This window comes from Hippopotamus amphibius, chromosome 14, assembly GCF_030028045.1.
Source record: "Hippopotamus amphibius kiboko isolate mHipAmp2 chromosome 14, mHipAmp2.hap2, whole genome shotgun sequence".
Taxonomy (NCBI): domain Eukaryota; kingdom Metazoa; phylum Chordata; class Mammalia; order Artiodactyla; family Hippopotamidae; genus Hippopotamus; species Hippopotamus amphibius.
In genome coordinates, this window is record NC_080199.1 from 206,764 (window position 1) to 226,232 (window position 19,469).

Below are 19,469 nucleotides of genomic sequence, written 5' to 3' on the forward strand. Positions count from 1 at the left end.
GAAAGTGTGAGAGTGTGTGTGTGTGAGCGTGAGAGTGTGTGTGTGAGAGACTGAGTGTGAGTGTGTGTGTGTGAGCGTGTGAATGTGTGAGTGTGTGTGAGAGAGTGTGTGTGAGAGTGTGAATGCGTGAGTGAGCATGTGAGTGTGAGAGTGTGTAAGTGAGAGACTGAATGTGTGTGTGAGAGTGCGTGTGTGTGAGCGTGTGAATGTGAGTGTGTGAGTGTAAGAGTGAATGTGTGAGAGACTGTGCGTGAGTGTGAGAGTGTGAGTGAGAGTGTGAGAGACTGAGTGTGAGTGAGTGTGTGTGTGTGAGCGTGTGATATGTGTGTGTGAGAGAGTGTGTGTCTGTGGGTGAGTGAGCATGTGAGTGTGAGAGTGTGTGTGAGTGTGAGACTGAGTGCGTGTGTGAGTGCGTGTGAGTGTGTGAGTGTGAGAGACTGAGTGAGTGCGTGTGTGTGAGAGCGTGTGTGTGTGTGTGAGAGTGTGTGTGTGAGGGTGTGTATGTGAGAGTGTGTGTGAGTGTGAGAGACTGAGTGCGTGTGTGAGAGTGTGAGAGACAAAGTGAGTGCATGTGTGAGAGTGCGTGAGAGTGTGAGCATGTGTGTGTGTGACAGTGTGTGTGTATGTGAGTGTGTGTGTGAGTGCGTGAGTGTGAGAGAGACTGAGTGCGTGTGTGAGAGTGCGTGAGTGAGCGTGTGTGTGTATGTGAGTGTGTGAGTGCGTGTGTGTGTGAGTGTGAGAGACTGAGTGCGTGTGTGAGAGTGCGTGTGTGAGCGTGTGTTTGTGTGAGAGTGTGTCTGAGATTGTGTGTGTGAGTGTGTATGTGAGTGTGTGTGAGTGTGTGTGTGTGAGACTGAGTGCGTGTGTGAGAGTGCCTGAGTGTGTGAGCGTGTGTGTGTGAGAGACTGCGTGTGTGCCTGAGTGTGTGAGCGTGTGTGTGTGAGACTGTGTGTGTGAGCGTGTGAGTGTGTGTGAGTGTGAGAGACAGTGTGTGTGAGAGAGTGTGTGTGTGAGTGTGTATGTGAGGTGTGTGTGAGTGCGTGTGAGTGTGTGTGAGTGTGAGAGACTGCGTGTGTGAGTGCCTGAGTGTGTGAGCGAGTGTGTGAGAGACTGAGTGCGTGCGTGTGTGAGAGTGCGAGAGTGTGAGAGAGCGTGAGTGTGAGCGTGTGTGTGTGTGAGACTGAGTGCGTGTGTGAGAGTGTGTGCGCGCGTGTGTGTGTGTGAGTGTGTGAGTGCGTGTGAGTGTGTGAGTGTGTGAGAGACTGAGTGCGTGTGTGAGAATGCCTGAGTGTGTGAGCGTGTGTGTGAGAGTGTGAGACTGAGTGAGTGCGTGTGTGAGAGTGCCTGAGTGTGAGTGTGTGTGTGAGACTGAGTGTGTGAGTGCGTGAGTATGTGTGTGAGAGTGAGTGTGTGTATTTGTGTGTGCGTGTGTGTGAGAGTGTGAGACTGAGTGCGTGTGAGAGTGCGTGAGTGTGTGTGTGTGAGAGACTGAGTGCGTGTGTGTGCGCGCGCACGCGTGTATGTGTGTGTGAGTGCGTGTGAGTGTGAGTGCGTGTGTGAGTGCCTGAGTGTGTGAGCGTGTGTGTGTGTGAGTGTGTGTGTGAGTGCGTGTGAGTATGTGAGAGTGTGAGAGACTGAGTGCATGTGTGAGAGTGCCTGAGTGTGTGTGAGTGTGAGAGACTGAGTGCGTGTGTGAGAGTGCGTGAGTGTGTGAGCGTGTGTGTGAGTGTGTGTGTGAGTGCGTGTGTGTGTGTGAGAGACTGAGTGCGTGTGTGAGAGTGCGTGTGTGAGCGTGTGTTTGTGTGAGAGTGTGTCTGAGATTGTGTGTGTGAGTGTGTATGTGAGTGTGTGTGAGTGTGTGTGTGTGAGACTGAGTGCGTGTGTGAGAGTGCCTGAGTGTGTGAGCGTGTGTGTGTGAGAGACTGCGTGTGTGCCTGAGTGTGTGAGCGTGTGTGTGTGAGACTGTGTGTGTGAGCGTGTGAGTGTGTGTGAGTGTGAGAGACAGTGTGTGTGAGAGAGTGTGTGTGTGAGTGTGTATGTGAGGTGTGTGTGAGTGCGTGTGAGTGTGTGTGAGTGTGAGAGACTGCGTGTGTGAGTGCCTGAGTGTGTGAGCGAGTGTGTGAGAGACTGAGTGCGTGCGTGTGTGAGAGTGCGAGAGTGTGAGAGAGCGTGAGTGTGAGCGTGTGTGTGTGTGAGACTGAGTGCGTGTGTGAGAGTGTGTGCGCGCGTGTGTGTGTGTGAGTGTGTGAGTGCGTGTGAGTGTGTGAGTGTGTGAGAGACTGAGTGCGTGTGTGAGAATGCCTGAGTGTGTGAGCGTGTGTGTGAGAGTGTGAGACTGAGTGAGTGCGTGTGTGAGAGTGCCTGAGTGTGAGTGTGTGTGTGAGACTGAGTGTGTGAGTGCGTGAGTATGTGTGTGAGAGTGAGTGTGTGTATTTGTGTGTGCGTGTGTGTGAGAGTGTGAGACTGAGTGCGTGTGAGAGTGCGTGAGTGTGTGTGTGTGAGAGACTGAGTGCGTGTGTGTGCGCGCGCACGCGTGTATGTGTGTGTGAGTGCGTGTGAGTGTGAGTGCGTGTGTGAGTGCCTGAGTGTGTGAGCGTGTGTGTGTGTGAGTGTGTGTGTGAGTGCGTGTGAGTATGTGAGAGTGTGAGAGACTGAGTGCATGTGTGAGAGTGCCTGAGTGTGTGTGAGTGTGAGAGACTGAGTGCGTGTGTGAGAGTGCGTGAGTGTGTGAGCGTGTGTGTGAGTGTGTGTGTGAGTGCGTGTGTGTGTGTGAGAGACTGAGTGCGTGAGAGTGCGTGAGCACGTGAGAGTGCGTGAGTGTGTGTGTGTGAGCGTGTGTGTGTGTGTGTGAGTGCGTGTGTGTGAGAGAGACTGAGTGCGTGAGAGTGCGTGAGTGTGTGTGTGTGAGCGTGTGTGAGAGTGTGTGTGAGAGTGTGTGTGTGTGAGTGCGTGTGTGAGTGTGTGTGTGTGAGAGAGACTGAGTGAGTGCGTGTGTGAGCGTGTGTGAGTGTGTCAGCGCGCGCGTGTGTGTGTGTGTTTGAGAGAGTGTGTGTGTGTGGTGCTGGGCGCCAGCAGCCAGAGCAGCGGGACGCGCACAGGCAGGAGATCGGGAGACGCAGAGGGTGAGCTGAGGGTGGCGGCCCGGGGGTCGTCGGGGCGGACAGGCGCGCGCGTGGCCTGCGTGAGGCGCCGGCAGCCCGGGCGGCGGAGGCCAGGGGCCGGCGGGGCGGCAGGAGCGCAGCGGGAGGGCCGGGCGGCTTCGGAGCCCGAGCGGGACCTCGCCGGCCCCCGGGTGGCCCGCAGCCCCTGCCCGGAGGGGGCTGGGCTGGGGATGCTTCTCCTCTGGTACCTTTCGGTGTGAGCTTCTCCAAACCCTGCGCACGTGCCCCGCCGCCCGGTCCCGGTCGCGCCCCCGCCCCGTCGCTGCCCCCACCCCTCCAGCAACTCTTTCCGGGTCGGCGCCCCCTCCCCGCCCCCCGGCCGCTTGCTCCCCTCCCCCCGCGCCCGACCCTTCCTCCCCACCCCCCGGTGCCTCCCTCCCCCTCTGGTGCCCGCCCCTCCCCCGGCCCGGTTCCCACCCCCACCCCCTGCCCCACTCCCGCCGCCCGGGCTGGTGCCCCCCGAGCCCCTCCGCACCCTCCCTGAGGGGAGAGACGTCCCCGTCGGCTCCCTCCTCGGAGACCGACCCCGCCCCTCCGCGGGCCTCGGGGGGGTGGGCGGAGCCGTCTCGCTCCGCCTCCGAGCCCTCAGCCAATGGGCAGTTGGATCGCGCCGTGGGCGGACCCCTGGCGCTCCCGCCCCTCGGAGAGCCTCGGGCCGTCGGGAACTGGGCGGGGATGTGGGCGGAGCCGCCCCGCCCGCGCCCGCGCCCTCGGCCAATGGGCGGGCTGCGGGCGGAGCCAGAAGCGGCGGCGCCGCGGACGCGCGGGCGCGGGGCCGGGCTCGAGGAGCGGGGACCGCGCGGCCGCTCGGGCTCCGGCCGCTCGCGGGGCTCGGCGCGCGAACTCCGGGCAGCCCAGCATGGCGGTGGAGGAGGAGGGGCTCCGGATCTTCCAGAGCGTGAAGATCAAGATCGGTGAGCTCCCGGGAGCCTGCGGGGCGGCGGGGTCTTCGCGGGGGCTCTCGGCGGGCGCCCCCAGGCCCCCGACCTCTTCCCGGGGGGCCCCGGCGTCCCCGAGGCGCGCGCTCCCCGGTTGCGGCCGCTCCCCACCCGCGGTCCCTCCCCACCTCCGCGGAGACCGCGGGCCGCAGCCCCGCCGCAGCCCCGGGAGGGGCCGGCCTCGGCTGCCTCCGCATCTCTGCGAGATGTGCGGCCGCGGCCCTCGCCTCACCTCCCCCAGGGATGGGCCGGGCCGGGCCGGCGGCTCCGGGGGACGCAGCTCCCCGCGCTGCCTCCACGCCGCTGGCGGCCCCGGGCCCGCGGAGGTGGGGTCGCCTGCAGCAGGACGTGCAGGACGTGGCCCGGTCCCCGCTGGGAACGTGTGTCTGCGTGTGCACGAGCGCGCGTGGGGACTCTCCGGAGGGTGCGTTTCGGATGCCAGAGAGACCAGCCTCGGGGCTCCGCGCCTCGCGGAGTGCGGCACCCAGACGCTTGCTTTGCTAGGGACGTGGAAGCCCTTTCCCGTCCCCCGAGGTCGAGGGGCCGAGTGGGTGGCTGACTGGGTAGGTGGATGTGCGCGCGCGTGTTCGTGTGTCCGGGCGTGTATGTGTCTGCCTGTGGCTGTGCCGAGCCGCTCTGGCCCAGGGCTCCCTCAGGGCAGGGCACCACAAGAGCCACCCCTCCCCCTTCCATTGAGAACTGGCCGCGGGAGCTTTTGGCCACCAGCGCCTGCCATTCAGGTCGCGTCCCCAGAGCAGCCTGCCTTTCTCACTGGACCCAAGAGCTGGGGGAGGGAAGTGCAGGTCCTGGAGTGGGCTAGGAGGCTGGTATCTGGACTTCCTGGGTTTATCTGGAGAGACTTGCTTTTTTCCCAGCTGTGTTTTCACTTGGGAGAGTGACATGCAGGGTTTCTCCCCCCAAAACAAGATCGGTGCCTGGAGTGACTGTTACACGTTTGTGCCAGAAATGTGGCGGCTGCGAGGACAGCTCCCATCGGAGCGGTCTCCTGAGGCCCCTCCCGAGGGCTGCCGTCCCCGGGGTCCTTCTTGCCCGCGGAACGCCTGGGAGCCGGCCAGACGCCCTGTGGCTGCTGGGGCGTCAGTTGCTGGTGACGCTCGGTGCTGCTGAGTCCCAGCCCCCCAATCGGCCTTGCTTCCTGTCTGCTGTATTTTGGTTTGTGGATCATCGCGGAGGCGCTGTCGGTGTTTGGCTCGGAAGCCCTGCAGATAGGCTGCGGCTGCTCTTCAGCCTTGAGGGGCCTGCCTGGAGAGGCTTCCCTTGTTTACTTGGTTGAAATCTGCTGTCACTTTCTGCCAGGAGGTTCACCGTGGCACTCCACCTGAAATGTGGCAGGGAAAGTGCCTCTCAGCGCCAGGGCCCAGTGAGCATGAGGGGGTGTCACCCAGAGGCCTCAGGTGCTTCCTTAATCAGGGGACAGGAAGGGGTGGGGCGTGGCTGTGGGGGGTTCCCGGGCTTCTGGATGCAGCAGGCAGGAAGGGGTCTGGGGAGTTTGGGGTTCAGGCCCCGCATGGCCAGCCTGGGTTTGACTCTGGACCGCTGGTCTGTTAAACAGAGAGGGTTGATTTCTTTTCGGAACGGCACAGAGGAGCTGTGTCGGCCAGGCAGGGCACAGGAGGTCCGGGACCCCACACGGAGGGGCCACGTGTGGAAGGAAGAGGTTTGACGATGCTGCTTGGTTACGCTTTCTCTCTTTTGTGCTTCACTTTAAACAAGTGAGAGAAACTCCCAGCTCAGCTGAGGATTCGTGCAGCTACGGAGCATCTGCTACTCTGACCCCGCGTGGGGACAGCGTATTCTTAGAACCTTCGGAGCCCCCCACCCCACGTCTGGGGGCTGTAGCGGAGAGGATGAGCAGAAGCACCTGCGCACAGCGGTCCAGCTCCCTGGACGTGGTTCCAGCTCTCAGAAGCTCCTGTCTTGTCCCCTCTGCAAGGGTCTTCACCGGCAGCTCAGGGCTGCAGGAGGGAGACATCTGTGTCCCACCTCTATCGCTGGGGCTTGCCGGGAGCAAGGGCCTACGCACAGCACAGGCATCGCAGCAAAGAGGGAGTCTGGGCTGTGCTGCTGACGTAGAGCCTGGACCAGGCCCCAGAGGTGACTCGTGGGGGCCGGTCTGGGGCCTGGTCTCGCTCCACTGTGAGGACAGGGCGCCTGGCGGCTAGTGCGCTGAGCTCTCCATTCCTTTCCTTAGTCCTCTGCTGTGGCCGGTCTCCACTCTGCCTGGCCCGAGTGCCCGGCGGTGAAGGCACCACGACAAGGCCGGGCGAGGCACACGCGCCTCCTTGTTCTGGGAGACCCTGGCCGGCCGGCGGTCCCTCATGCTGAGCCCTGTCTCTGGGCTGGCTGGCTGCGTGCGCATGACTGCTGGTGGCCTGCCGGCCTGCCAGCTGGAGAACCCAGGGCAGGCGCCCCCCTTCATGGCCTCGTTTTCCCGTTTGCAGAATGCTAGCAGTCATTGTCTGCGGCACCCGGTGGGAGCCCCTCATCCCAGAAAGAGATAGAGAGGAGCTCTGCCTCCAGTCACACCGTCAGCAGTGTCCCTGTTCCAGTTGCTGAGGGGAACGGCAGAACGCTTTGGGGGCTGAAGAGGTTTTAGGGGTGGGGCCCTTGGCCTTTCAGCCCTTAGAAAGTTTGCAACATGTGGTGGTACTTGGTCACTGAGAGGCTGACGCTGGGGAAAATAGGAAGAATCTCTTTCTTTTTCCCGTCTTCCCCTTTCTTTTTCCTTCCACCTTTTGCAACTGAGGTAACACACAAGAAAGTGCCAAATAAAAGTAAGGTATTTTTATTGTGACCGTTTCGGGTTCTTGTCTTGAAGAACCTATGTCTTTCCCCACTTAAATCTCGCAGTTATTTTGGACGGTTCTTCTGCACACTTGAAAATCTTACCCGCGGTCTATCTTTGGTAACAGCAGTATCTCATGTCATGTAAGACTGAACACACTTCCTATGAGGCTGCTTTGAGGAAGTGTGCTCCTCTGACTTTCCATGAGTCAGGGCTTTAGCCCTGGAAGGGAAGCGGCTTGAAGATTTGTAGGCGGCGATGGCTGAAGACCCCATGGCGAGAGCACCTCTGCCTGCCTGGTCGTCTTGGACCCGGAGCTCCTTTCGGCCTCGAGACGTCGCTTTACTTTCCAGTGATATTTCCCTTTTCCATGATAGTTACTCCTTGTTTTTAAAAGTGTCATCTTGATAAATGTGTTCAGTTAAGAGCAATATACGGAGGTGTTTCTCTCAAGCTAGAAGTAGAGAAAATGCGGGCCTCGCACTTGAGGGTGAGAAGAGCCCTCTAGGTCTGTGAGTGGGTCTCATTGTTGCCGGGTTTGAGGGCAGCTTGGATCTGCGTGGTGAGTCCCGTGTGAGGCCACGGGGCAGGCCTTCCTTCTTGGACCCAGCAGCGGCCCTCCTGTGGTCCCTGGGCTCAGAGCACGTGCTCCGGTTCCTTCTCTGTCAGATGAGAACCGTCACCACGAAGGATGAGGGCAGTCTGGTCCAGCGCAAGCCCAGGGGAACCAATGTGCTTCAGCCAGACGTGGCCCTGCAGGCAGCTGGTGCATTGGGCCCCGGTAGACCTGCCTGACCCGCAAACATCGTCCCCCCCAGACGCAGGAGGCTCCTCAGGCAGTGGGGGGGGAGGGGGGGAGGGCTCTGGGCGACCCAGAGAAGCCACAGGCCATGCGGGTTGGCAGCTCAGGGTTCTAGGTCTGTGCTGCCGAAAGTGTGATTTTTTAACCCGATTTCCGACGTGGGAAGCAGTGTTGTGCCCATCACAGGGTCTGTAAGGCTCAGATGGGGGGAGTTGCTGATTACAAATTGAAATAGTTGGTAGTAGCAGGGCTTCGCAGGGCTCGGTCAGAGGACACGTTTTGTGAACATGATGGGTGATGACAGAGTGTGTGTGTGTGTGTGAGTGTGTGAGTGTGTGTGTGTGTGTGTGTGTGTGTGTGTGTGTGAGAGAAAGAGAGAGACAGTGGGAGGAGGGGCCGCGCAGGCCACACACAGTTCTTGGCATCAGGGGTTTTATATTCTCCGGAGCTCTCTGATGCTAAAATTAACCTGGATATTCTATTAACCGAGCTCAGCTTGTGGGCTATTTTCGGCCCCTGAGGACCAGCGTGCAGACTGGCTCAGCCTGGGGGGCAGCGAGGTCGCTGCCAGGCTCCAGCCCAGGGCTCTGGGTTTTGTCGGGAACGGGCGTGTGCGGAAGTGTGGGGTGTCGAGGGGTGCAGACCTCAGGGTCTGGTGTGCACGTTCTCTCATTTAAGTTCTCACAAGCCCACGATGTGGCTGTGGCCCTTGCTGTCAAGGAAGGGAGGTGAAGTCACCTGCCCAAGGTCATGGCCTGTGAGGGAGCGGGAGCTCACGAAGTGTGCTTGCCACGTAATGAGCCCAGATGGCAGGGGTCACTGGTGTCCCTGAGGGGAGGGGACGGGCCGCTGGCGCTTGTGGGAGGACAGTGGGGGCGTGAGGCACGCGGTCCCTGCGCGCGGGCGCTGGGGCGGAAGCTGGAGGGGACAGAACTGGCGAAGGTGTGATTGACCAGGTCGCGGAGGTGCAGAGCCGGCTCTGCCAGCGGGCCGCCTGCAGCCCACGCAGCTCGGCTCGCAGGGGAGAGGGTCTGCGGGCGGAGAACAGCACGTGTAGAAAACATCTGGGTTTGTTTCTCAACGCCGATGAGGCACTTGTGTGTGTCAGCACTCACACCTTCCTGAGGGTACGTGGAAGCCAGGACGTCTGTGCGTCATGCTTGAGGAGCAACCAGAGTGGAAGCGGCCAAGCCTGAGAAGTGAGGTCTGCCGGTCGTGCTGGAAAGTGGAGGCTGCGGGTGTCCCTCCCTCTTCCGAGGGAGGAGGGTCCAGGCGGCTCAGGAGGGGAGGGTGGGACCCGAGACGGAGTCCCGGCCCCCGTTCTCCTTCACTCTGCAGCTTCGGGCTCTCTCAGCGGGCTCTGCCGAAGGGCAGAGTAAGGCCCTTTCTGTGCAGCTCAGAGAGCTTGTGAACAAAGGCACTTGCATGGCTGAGATCTTGCTAGTGAGGTGTTACGGCGGGTACAGTCTGAAGCTACTTGTTCTGTTAGTTTCGTAAGGGGTTAGAGATCCCGCTAAGCGCTTCGGGGCTGGTGGTGGGGGGGGGGGGCTCGCTGGCTTTCCGTCCTCCGCAGCCAGGGTCAGGAGGGGGTCTGACTTCCAGCTGTGGTCAGTCAGTGGTGATGTACAGGAATGTTCAGATGGCAAAACGGGGAAACACAGCAAATGCCCGTTGAGGGGCTGACCGCAGTGCAGAGCCTCCGCAGCCTGGAGCATCACGCAGCTTTCAGGGAAACGAGCTGGAGCCCGGCCCGGCCACGTGACATGCAGGAAGCCCGTGGGGTGTGACGAGGAAGAAAGCGGCCCGCACCGCCTGTCTCCGAGGGTCCCTGCGAAGAGCAAGGAGGCAGATACGTGTGTGCCGGTGTGGAAACGAGACCTCTGGGGCTGGGAGGTGTGGAAATGCTTCTGTAGGAAGAGGGAGTAAAAGATCTGCTTGAAAAAGCAAGAATATTCCTCTTGTGTATATAGATAGGTAAACGAAGAGTTCAAAAATCACAGCCACTTACAAAAAGGAACAAACAGTGTTCTGTAGAGGGTACCAAGGCCCAGAAAGATGAAATAACTTCCTAGATGGCGGAAGGCCCACCCGGTGCAGGAGACATGTGGGGCTGCCCCCGGGTCCAGAGCCGGGAGCGAGGGCCTGAGGGCTGGCTCGGCAGGGGCCTCGCCCGGACCCAGGCGCGTGGGCAGCTTGGGCTGCAGCCCTGTGTTCGGGGAGCTTGAGGTCCCACTGTCCGCACACATGACCCTGTGCTTTTTGTGAAGTGTGAGGCAGCTTCCAGAATTAACAGTTAACGTGTTCAGATTGCGGTGCAAATGCACGTGCTGTGATCGTCCTCGGAAGTGAGCAGGTGGGTGTCTCCCGACGGTGCGGCCCAGCCCATGCCACGTGCCCGAACCCACGTGTGGTTCCCTCATGATGGCTGTCGGGTTGGGCTCAGAGCCGCTCGGCGTCAGCGTCCGGGAACCTTCTTTGCTGAAAGTGATGGATCCACAGGAGGACGGCGGGACCACAGGTAGTGACCCAGTCCTCCGAGGTCTGCAGACACCAGCCTGTCTCTGCAGACAGGGTGGGTCCCGGGCTGGCCTGGTCTGTCCTGAGATCTGGCCTTGTTCAGTTGAGTTTCCAGGAAGGCTGCAGCCCCTGGCAGGGACAGTCAGCATCCGGACGCGGGCTCCGTGGCTGAGGCCGCGTGTCCACACCTGAGACCAGTCGTGGGGGTCGGGGTGAGGCTGGATGCCACTCAGGGTTCGATGCAAGGGCTGTGCCCTTCACTCCCATCCAGAGCAGGAGTGACTCTCATGCCTGTTTTTTCCTCTCTGCGTAGTTTCTGTTCCCGTTATCTAATAATTTCCAAAGCGTAAAGAAGTGTTCTGTCTCAGCCCCCATTGCCAACAGGATAAAATCCAAAGCTAAACAAAGCCGCTGCATCTCTCCTGGACTCATGGTGACTCAGGGCCTCGTCGGCCACTGTGCTTCCGCAGCCAGGCCGCCGTCCCTGCTCCGGACACAGCCCTGCTCTCTGCTTGGCGGCTGCCAGGGCCCGTTGGTGCCTCTGGCAGCACCAGGACCAGGGCCTGGTCGCCGGCCTCTCCTGGGACTGGCTCCCGCCTTGGCCACCCTCCAGGGCTGATGGGAGGCCGGCAGTGGGCCTGAGCGTCTGGATTTTCGGGGCACTTAAGGAGGGGATGGGGTGGGGGGGGTGTGCTGGTAGCTAGCCTGTCTTTCTCTGCGGCTTTGCTTGGAGCTCCACAGTGCGTCCGGTCGGGTGGGATCTGTGTGCGGAGTCAGGCCCGTTTCTCCTTCCTTGGGACGCCCCTTTCCAGAGGCCACACAGAGCGGCCCCCAGGAGCCCCCTGCAGCCAGGTCCCCCAGTGGTTGACGACAGCTGCGTGTGCCCCTGGGTCTTCTCTGTGGCTTTGTCTTGTGTTTTTTCTTCTGAGGAAAAAGATGTCATTTTCCTTTTTCGCTCCGTGGGAGGGACCAGAGCACGCTGGGGGGCAGCACATGGTCGCAGCAGAGTCTGGTGAGGACTCTGTGCTGTGTGCAGGCACATGTTTTAACCGCCCTGCTCCGAGGCTCAGAGAAGCCAGGTCACTTTCCCAAAGTCACACAGCAAGAGAAGTTATGACTGCCTCAGTTGTCCTGGGATGAACTCGTAATGACCAAGGCCCAGGCGCTTCTGTGGTCAGTGAGGAGCGGCCTTCCTGGGCGTGTTATCGAGTCACTTCCTCGGTAGACAGCTGACTTCCCACCAAGACCTCTCCTTCCCTGAGAATCTTTGAACGCACATTTATGAGATGTTGTCAGCAGAGTGGCACCTGCGGCGGAACCGGTGGTCCTGAGAGGCCAGGACAGCTCGGGCTCAGGGCCTGCCGACCACCTCCCAGCTGAGGGTCTTGAGCTGCCGGACACCTGAGCAACCTCCCCTGAGACCATGCTTTACACGGGGCGGGGGGGGGGCAGGCTCTGCGTGGACGGGACTGGGGGGTGGGGTGGGCCCGGGGTGGACAGCCTGCAGGCTGCGGTGCGCTGGGAGCGCCGTTTCTTCCTGACACCTGCCTCTGGCTTCTGAAAAGCCCCTCCTCCTGCTGGGGTGGGGCCCACGCGCACCGCCAGGTGCAGAGGCGCCTTGTGCAGGAAAAGCCCCTGGGCTGGGCAGGCAGCAGGTGTGGGGGTGCCGTGGGCAGGCACGCGCCGGCGTGGGGAGGTGGTCCCGCCCCAGGCCCTGGCCTCTGGGCCTCGGCGTGTTTGGGCCCGCGGGCTGGGGACTGTCCAGGGCTGGGCTCAGACCGGGGTGCAGAGCGGTGAGCGGATCCAGGAACAGGCGCTGGTTCCAGAAGTCCCGTCCGTGTGCAGACCCCAGGGGGCCTGGCCGGGCTGCTTCTGGCGGAGCCTGCGGTGGGCTGCTGCGGCGGGGCCGGTTTCCCGTGGCCCTTGGGGTGAGGGCGGGCTGGGGAATTCCAGGGTGTTCAGGGCCGCGGCCGGGGAGCTCAGCCTTCTCAGGCGGCCCTGCGGGCCTGTCCTGGGGCTGACCGCCATGAACCGTTTTTAACTCGGGATCAGACCGTTGGGTATTTTATCTACTTCGTAGGGGGTGAGTTTCAAGGGCAGAAAACTCTGTGTATGTGATGTTCACACGGAGGACATACCCCACCCGTGTGCAGCATGTCCAGGACGTTCTGGAGGAGCGAAGTGTCCCCAGGCTCCCCCCGAGAAAGGGCTGCACCCCGTGAGGCAGAGTGTGTAGCCGAGGGAGGGAGTCGTTCACCCAGCCGTCTCCCGGGGTCTCCTGTGTCGTCGCACGGCTGTGCACGCGCAGGGACACGCCCCCGCTGTCTCGGGGCAGAGTGCGTGGCGTCGTGTGCCCGCGTGGTGACCGGGGGCCCGGGAGCCCCACGGCGGCTCCCGCGGACTCCCTCCTGTCGGCGGGACCCGTGGCAGCCGGGAACCGGCCTCGTCTGCGCAGCAAGGTGTGCGGAGTTTAGAAACGGTTCCTGTTTTGCAAGCAGCTCTTACTCTTCTTTCTTCTGCCGGCTGTGGCAGAAGAGTGATACCGCAGAGCCACAGGGCTCCGACCCGGGGGGGGGGTGTGGGTGGGGGCACCTGCCGTCTGAGAGCCCTGAGGGTGGCTTGGCGGGGTCTCCACCGCCTGCCTCGGGGCCTCGCGGATGGGACGCCTACCTTTGAACGTTCTGTGACTTGAGCGTCTTTTCTGCATTTGTTTTTGATTTTTCAGTATTTTGTGTTTGTGTAAGAAAGCTTTCCCATTTTAGGCCCACAGGCTGGGTTTTTCCTGTTGCTTCTCTGCCTGTCTGTTTCTGGCCTGTTCCCACTCCTGGCTGCGCTCAGGTGGGAGCCCCAGACTCTGGCGTGCCCTGCGGGCCCCGGACTGGGCAGGGCTGACCAGGAGAGTGTGCTGGGGTCACGAGAGGACGTTATTAGAGTGGAGAGGGAAGCACTGCAAACGGGGGTGCCCGAGCCACAGTGTGGGGGCGCCGTGGGGCCCCCTCACCCCCCGAGGTGTGAGGCTCCTGTTTCCTGCCCAGCTGCACCGGTGCAGAGAGCCCAGCTCCCTGGAAGCGGGCACCCAGCTGCAGGGACCTGAGCCCCCGAGCTGGGTGGGCTACCGATGCCTGATCGCCCCCTCGCTCGCTGCCCGGGCCCTGCTCCTGGAGACCCTGCAGCTCCTCGGCGATGCCTCGGGGCGCAGGACCCCGCGCTTCCCGAGCCCAGCTGGCCCCGTCCGTCTGGAGTCGGCGGCGTTCCTTTCCCTGTTCATCATTTCCTGCTCCGCTCAGCTCCGCCTCCGTATTTGGAGAAAGCGTTTCTCAGCGTTTGGACCCGAGGATGTGTTTGTGCACATCCCGGCCGGAAGGAACGAGCCTCGTGGACAGAAAACCCCTGGTCGCTACGGTTTCGCCCAGCCTCTTGCCTTTCTGTTTATTTGTTTCGTGGAGGGTGTTCCGGCCTTCTCTTCAGGGGCCTTTCCCTCTCTGCCGGTGTCCTTCCCGGACGGGCAGGCTGTCCAGTCAGGAGCAGGCAGAGCCTGAGCCCCGAATTAGACTCTTCTACATCCTTTTCACCTGCACACAATTCACGATCGTTAGTAGCAATTTAGACCTAATTCCTATTAGGCTGCCTGCCCCTCCCCAACTGTGCGAGGACCCAACGGTTTGGTGAATGTAAGAGTGCCGGGTTGTCTTAAGTAGGCATTTCTTTGGCCGGAAGGGGCCGGCCGGGGGCAGCGGGTGTTGGATCTCCTCAGCCCCTCACGTGCAGGAGGCCAGCCCAGATTCAGCGTCACCGGGGCCTGAACGTGGTGGAGGCGTCCGTCTTCGGACAGAGTATTTGAGAACGGTGTGGGAGGTGTCTGGGCATCTGACCTGGGACGTGTGGCGGGCACGTACACACGTGCTGATTTTGTGAGTCGGGGTGGGCTGGGGTCGGTAGGCGGCACGTGGAGGTTGGTGCAAGGGAGGTGGCTTTTCAGGGTCCTTCCGAGGCAGCGGTAGGGACTTTGAACCTGACCTGACGTGTGAATCCCAAAGACTGATTGGGAAAAAGTTAGCTTTCAGAAGCTCCTCTCCCTGCAGGAAGTGCTCAGGGGTCGTCCGGGGGCGATTCTGAGTCACCTGGGCTGAGCTTTAGGTGACGTCGGCCTGGGGTGGGGGGTGACGTGTACCTCCCTAGTTGTCCTGCGGCAGTTGGACGCCACCTTCAGATGCTTCACGTGGGCCCGTGGGACCACAGAGTGGGCATTCCGCGGGATGTGAGGGAGACACAGGCCCTGCCTGCCGGGATTTACAGATCAGAGGGTGAGCGGGACAAACTCATCAGCATGGTCATGCGTGTATGGGAATAACGGTAACTGGGATTTTCCGGTCTCAGGGAGGCGCTAAGGAAGACGGGGAGGGGTCTCCCTGCTCCCCCTGTCCTCCCAGGAACGGGCGCCTGGGTGAGCACACGCGTGCAGACGGGCACACACGCACACGCTGCACACAGTGCACGTTCCGCTCCTGGAGAACCCTCGGGAGCAGTAGGAGCTGTGTGTGCAGAGTTAATCTCTAATCGTATAAAGTGACTCCCGTTGAAGGAGAGCCGCGCTTACGTCTGTCATTAAAGACAAAGTAAACGTCACTCATCGTTTTCTGTTCTAAGGCCTAGTCTGTCCTGGGTGTACGTGCCCCCGGTTAACAGCTCCAGGGAGGGGTCTCCTCTACAGCGGCCGCTTGGGGGTCGCAGCTTCCTGCTCCCAGTAGCAGATGACAGCGGTCTGTCTTGTCACGAGGGTGTCTTGGGGTTCTTGAAATGTGCCCTCTTCCTTGAAAGCGGACGCCAGGAGGGTGGCTGGACAGGACACTGCCTGTGTGTCTGTCTTCGTGTGTCTGCGTTTCTGAGTCGCGAACCACCTTAGGGGAGACAGGGCCCTGGACGGGGCAGGAGGCTCGCGGGCTGTGCCCCAGCTCACGGTTTGGTCGTCTGTCTCTTCCTCTTCAAGGTCCCTTGTAACCCATGGGGTCCTCCTCAAGCCGCCGTTGAGAAGGCGAGGCTCTGGACACGGCGAAGCGAGGGAGCCGCCGGCCCCTCCCGCAGGGCCCCCCTGCCCCGGGTCTCCTGGCCCCATGGAGCTCGCTGGGCCCTGCCTGCGAGGGGCAGAGTGGAGACCAGCGGGGGGCCGCGGGGTCCTCCAGGATGCACTTGTTCCCGGGTGACCGGCGAGCGCGGTTCCTGCCTCGAGAGCAGGCGTCCCGCAGGGTAGGCGACAGTCTCCCCGTCGGGCTCCGAGAGACCCATCCTGGGCTCGTGGCCGCCCGGGCGCCTGGGACCCATGTGTCCAGACCCTCCACTTCCCTTCAGCACCCCAGTTCTAGCCAGGGAGCCGCTCCCCGGAGACAGGTGGCCATGCTCAGGGACGTTTTGTGTGTCACACTGGGGGTGGGGTGGGGAGGGTGGACCTCGTGGGCGGAGACCCTTCCCCGCAGCTCGGTGCCCGACGGTGCACGGGGCGTGTCCGGGAAGGGGGGCTGTTGGGGAGGCGTCGGACCCCTGTGGAAACCGCGTGCGTGTCCTTCACGCTCTCTGCCTCTCCGGCGGGGCAGGTGGCGGGGGGACAGAGAGCCGCTAAACCCTGTGCTCGCCTGGTGGAGGGACGTCTGTGGCGGGAACCAGCCACACTGCCTGGTGGGTGAGGGTGAGGGACCCTGGGGCAGGGGCGTGTGGCCGGGCTGCTGGTGACACTCTGGCTCTGCAGCTTAGGGCGAGTCACTTAAGCTCTCTGTGCCTTAGTTGCAGTGTCTATAAAAGGAGGTCACTGATAGCTACTTCGCAGGGTTGTTAGAGGGTTGAGGGTAACGGTCCTTCCAGCTGCCGCACTTCACGCGGGAGGAGAGTGGGGCTCGGAAGGGTCCAGTCGCGGGGCTGGGTCTGAGAACCGATGTTGTTTTCATGACCAGTGGGAAGCAGGACGGCCTGCAGATTCCGGGGCGGGGGGGGGGGAGGGTTGGAGGGATGTGGCTGCTTGTGGGAGGGCGTGGGCTGGTGGCCACACCTGGGTCCGGCCGCACCCTCCGTGGGCGTGTGGTCTGAGCTGTGTTACCCACCCCCACGAGGGGACCCCACGGTGTCACCGGCTCAGCCACAGGTCTTGCTCTCTTTGGAGTGTTGGTGCTTCTTTGGGCAGCTGGTTATGGCTTAAAGGTAAAGTGTTACCCAGGAAGCATGATCTCACATTCGAGTGCGGTTTTGCAGGAACAGGACCTGTGGCTGCATCGTCGGGAGGCTGTGTTTCCCGAGGGAGGCAGCGTGGGGAGGAAGCGGGAGGCGTTTCTGTCTCCCAGGTGGATCACAGAGCACTTAGGGAGGTTAAAACGTTCGCACAGGGCTGCGTGTGTTTGGGAAGAAACGGGAAGAACAGCCCCCATTAGATATTGTGACTTTAGGTGACGGGTATTTACCATGTTTTGAATTCTGTAACTTTTTTCTGGGTCATTCCACGGTCTTATCTCTGCGGCACAAGCCTCTTGTGACAGGAAGTGGGTATTCGTGAGTGAGTTACCTGTTTTGTAAATCTAGGATGCTGTCTTGTGATGTCTCGGTAACCCTCAAACGCAGGCGCTACAGGCAGGCCTGCACACCTGGGTGGGGACAGCGGCTCTGGCCCCTGCGGGAGACGCTGGGGAAAGGCTCTGTCCCTCACGGTGGGACGAGGGTGTAAATATTCACCCACTGGCAGCGGAAGCCTTCCGTGGGCTGGGGGCGTGGGCCCCCCGCAGCGGTGGCCTCCGCGTGGGCCGGGGGTGCTCTCTGCACACGGAGGTCAGCCGGGGGGAGGGTGGGGGGAGTCTAGCTGCCGCCTGCCCTCCTGTGGCGACGTGGCTTGGAGAGTCTGCTTCTCCCTGCACGTGGAAATGAGGCCGCTGAGAAAGCAGCACCCCCAAGCGAGTTTGGAGGATGTGATAATGCCCTTCAGGCTCGTTCTAAAAACTCACCCCGCTCGTACGAACGGGTAAGCGTAAACCAAGGTTAGTGAGGAGTGAAGAAAGCAAGTTGCTTTTATGAGTAAAATCAAATATACAGTCATGGTCCGCTCATTTTGGCCCATGCAGTTTAAAGACCAGCCAAGAATCAGGCGTTTTTTAAAGGTAGGATGAGGTCCTGGCCCATTTTGCAGCGTTGAGCCGTTTTGAGGCCAGTCCCCGGGCGCCCCAGCGTGGGGACGCACCGGCTCCACGGCCCCCCCGTCGGTGCGCTGTGCTCCTCACCCCCTTGCGCGTGCGAGGCCGAGATGACCCAGCGTCCTTTCCAAGACAGACTTGGACTCCCGTCTCATCAAGGAAACCCCAGGAAATTCCGAACAGACGTCAGCACGTGACACGAGGAAATTCATTTTAAGCTCCGCAGATAAACTGCGGTTTGGCCTCCTCGCGTCGCAGCAAAGGGCAGGTCGTCTGGGTCCGTGGGCCCTTGGTGTACATCGGAGTAGACTAAGGAACAACGGGCCAGCGGACGCGCTGTAGTACACGGTCACAGGGCTGGCATTTGGGTGACAGAGGTGCCGGTCTGGCTTTCTCACTCACGTGTTTCTCTCTTTCTCAGCCGTGTGTTGAAAGCGGCTGTTCCCGAGGGGGCGGGGGACCCGCGGAGCCTCTCAGGTGCGTCTCTTAGATGCTGCTTTTGTGCGAGGGAGGGTGCCGGGCTTTGCGGGGGCCCCCCGAGCCACGGCGGCTGCTTAGGGTGCGGTGTGTGGGGCGGGGCCTGTCTCGGGCCCTCTCGGGGCCGGAGGCCTGACGCTGAGTGGGCTCGGGTCCGGGGTCCGGGGTCCGGGGTCCGGGGTCCTGCGGCCGGGGCGGCCCAGGCCGGCATGGCTCCCTCCGCTCCCCGGAACCACCCCAGCCCCTGCCCGAGTCAGGAAGGTCTTCTCGGGGCCGCCCCCGCCCAGCTGCTGGTCAGCCTCTGGCCTCGGTGCCCGCCTGCCCCCGGCCCCCCCACCCCGCCCCGTCCCTTTGCACGTCCTCCCCGAGCCCGGCCCCTGTCTCCGTCTGAGGGGCCGCGTCTGCTCCCTGCTGGGGCTCCTCTTTGAAACCCTTGGCGCTGAGAGTCTCCACCACGGCGGCCCCCGGGAGGGGTGGGAGAGGATGGGCCCTCTGCCCGCGTGGACCCGTGCAGGTGCTCCCTGTGGGGTCCCCAGCAGCTCCGGGTGGGGCTGGTGGCCTGGTTTTGAGGCTCCCACGTAGGGGCTCCGAGGGCTGCTCCCTTACGGCTGAGCCGGGCGCCACGGCACGTCTGCGGGAAGGCTGCGCTGGGCTCTGGGTCCGGCTTCCCCGGGGAAATCCTCCCTCCCCTGTGGCCAGGTTCTGGCTCCCGTGGGGCCAGCCGCGGTGGCAGCTCCACGGACGACCGCGCCCCTTGCCCCGCAGCGGTGCGGAGCCGACGCCCAGAGGACGCGGTCTCCCCCCACCACGGGTGCGGCCCCGGTTGGTCTGACCCCGCAGCAGCGGTCTCATCGCGCTGCCCCAGCGCCCGACGGCAGGGGAGGGCGGGCCCCACGCGCTGATCTGCTTCTGCGGCTTCCACGGAAACCCACCCCCATGCCCGCTCTTTGGAATTAGAGGGAGGGTGGGACCTGTCAGTGGGACGGGGTTTAGGTTGTCGTGTTCCGTTCTGAGTCTCCGTGGCTGTGCGGGGCGATTCCGCCCCGGCTCGGGGTGTGACAGCTCTCGGGGTGCTGGTTTTGCTCAAATTGCATCAGGGAGGCCCTGCTTACCGCCATGGACAGAGGCTCGACGCACCCTGCTCTTACTCCTGAGGTGCTCTGAACAGCTTGTGTGGTTAGAGGCTATTTTGGAAAGAGATTGTCACGCGTGTGCTTGAAACACCGAGGCTTTTTATGGTGGTGTTGAGAGGTTGGCCCTGCGTGTGAGCGTGCGGTGTGGGATGTGGTGCTCCTTTCCTGGAGCCGCCAGCCCTCCGGGACTTTTTCTAAGCTCGCTCGTGGCGTCTGCAGTGCTCTGGAGTTTTAACTCTTCCACCCGGAGCAGCCCTGCGTGGCCCTGCGTCCTCTGGGCTCTCGGGCCAGCAGCTTGCAGCCCGGGTCAGGGTCTCAGCGCCGTCCCGCAGGCCGACCGGTGTCCACGGGCCCCGACGGGCACGAACCAGGACTCGGCTTCGTAGTTTCCAGGGGAGTGTGTCCCCGTGCGGTGAGGTGCGTGGGTGCTGGTGACCGAGGGGATGGATGTGCCCCTGGCCCGGAGGAGAGG

The 19,469-nt window shown here is 62.1% G+C and overlaps 1 protein-coding gene across 2 annotated transcripts in view; it reads left to right on the forward strand.

Annotated features, from left to right (window-relative positions):
- The first annotated feature begins 3,946 nt into the window (after nucleotides 1-3,946).
- RASA3 (RAS p21 protein activator 3) overlaps nucleotides 3,947-19,469 on the forward strand; it is an 87,439-nt gene continuing 71,916 nt past the window's right edge. For both annotated transcript variants that reach the window (XM_057707740.1, XM_057707741.1), the window contains exon 1: nucleotides 3,947-4,075. In XM_057707740.1, the coding sequence (XP_057563723.1) occupies nucleotides 4,021-4,075 (55 nt within the window). In that variant the 5' untranslated portion in view covers nucleotides 3,947-4,020. The remainder of the gene's footprint in view (nucleotides 4,076-19,469) is intronic.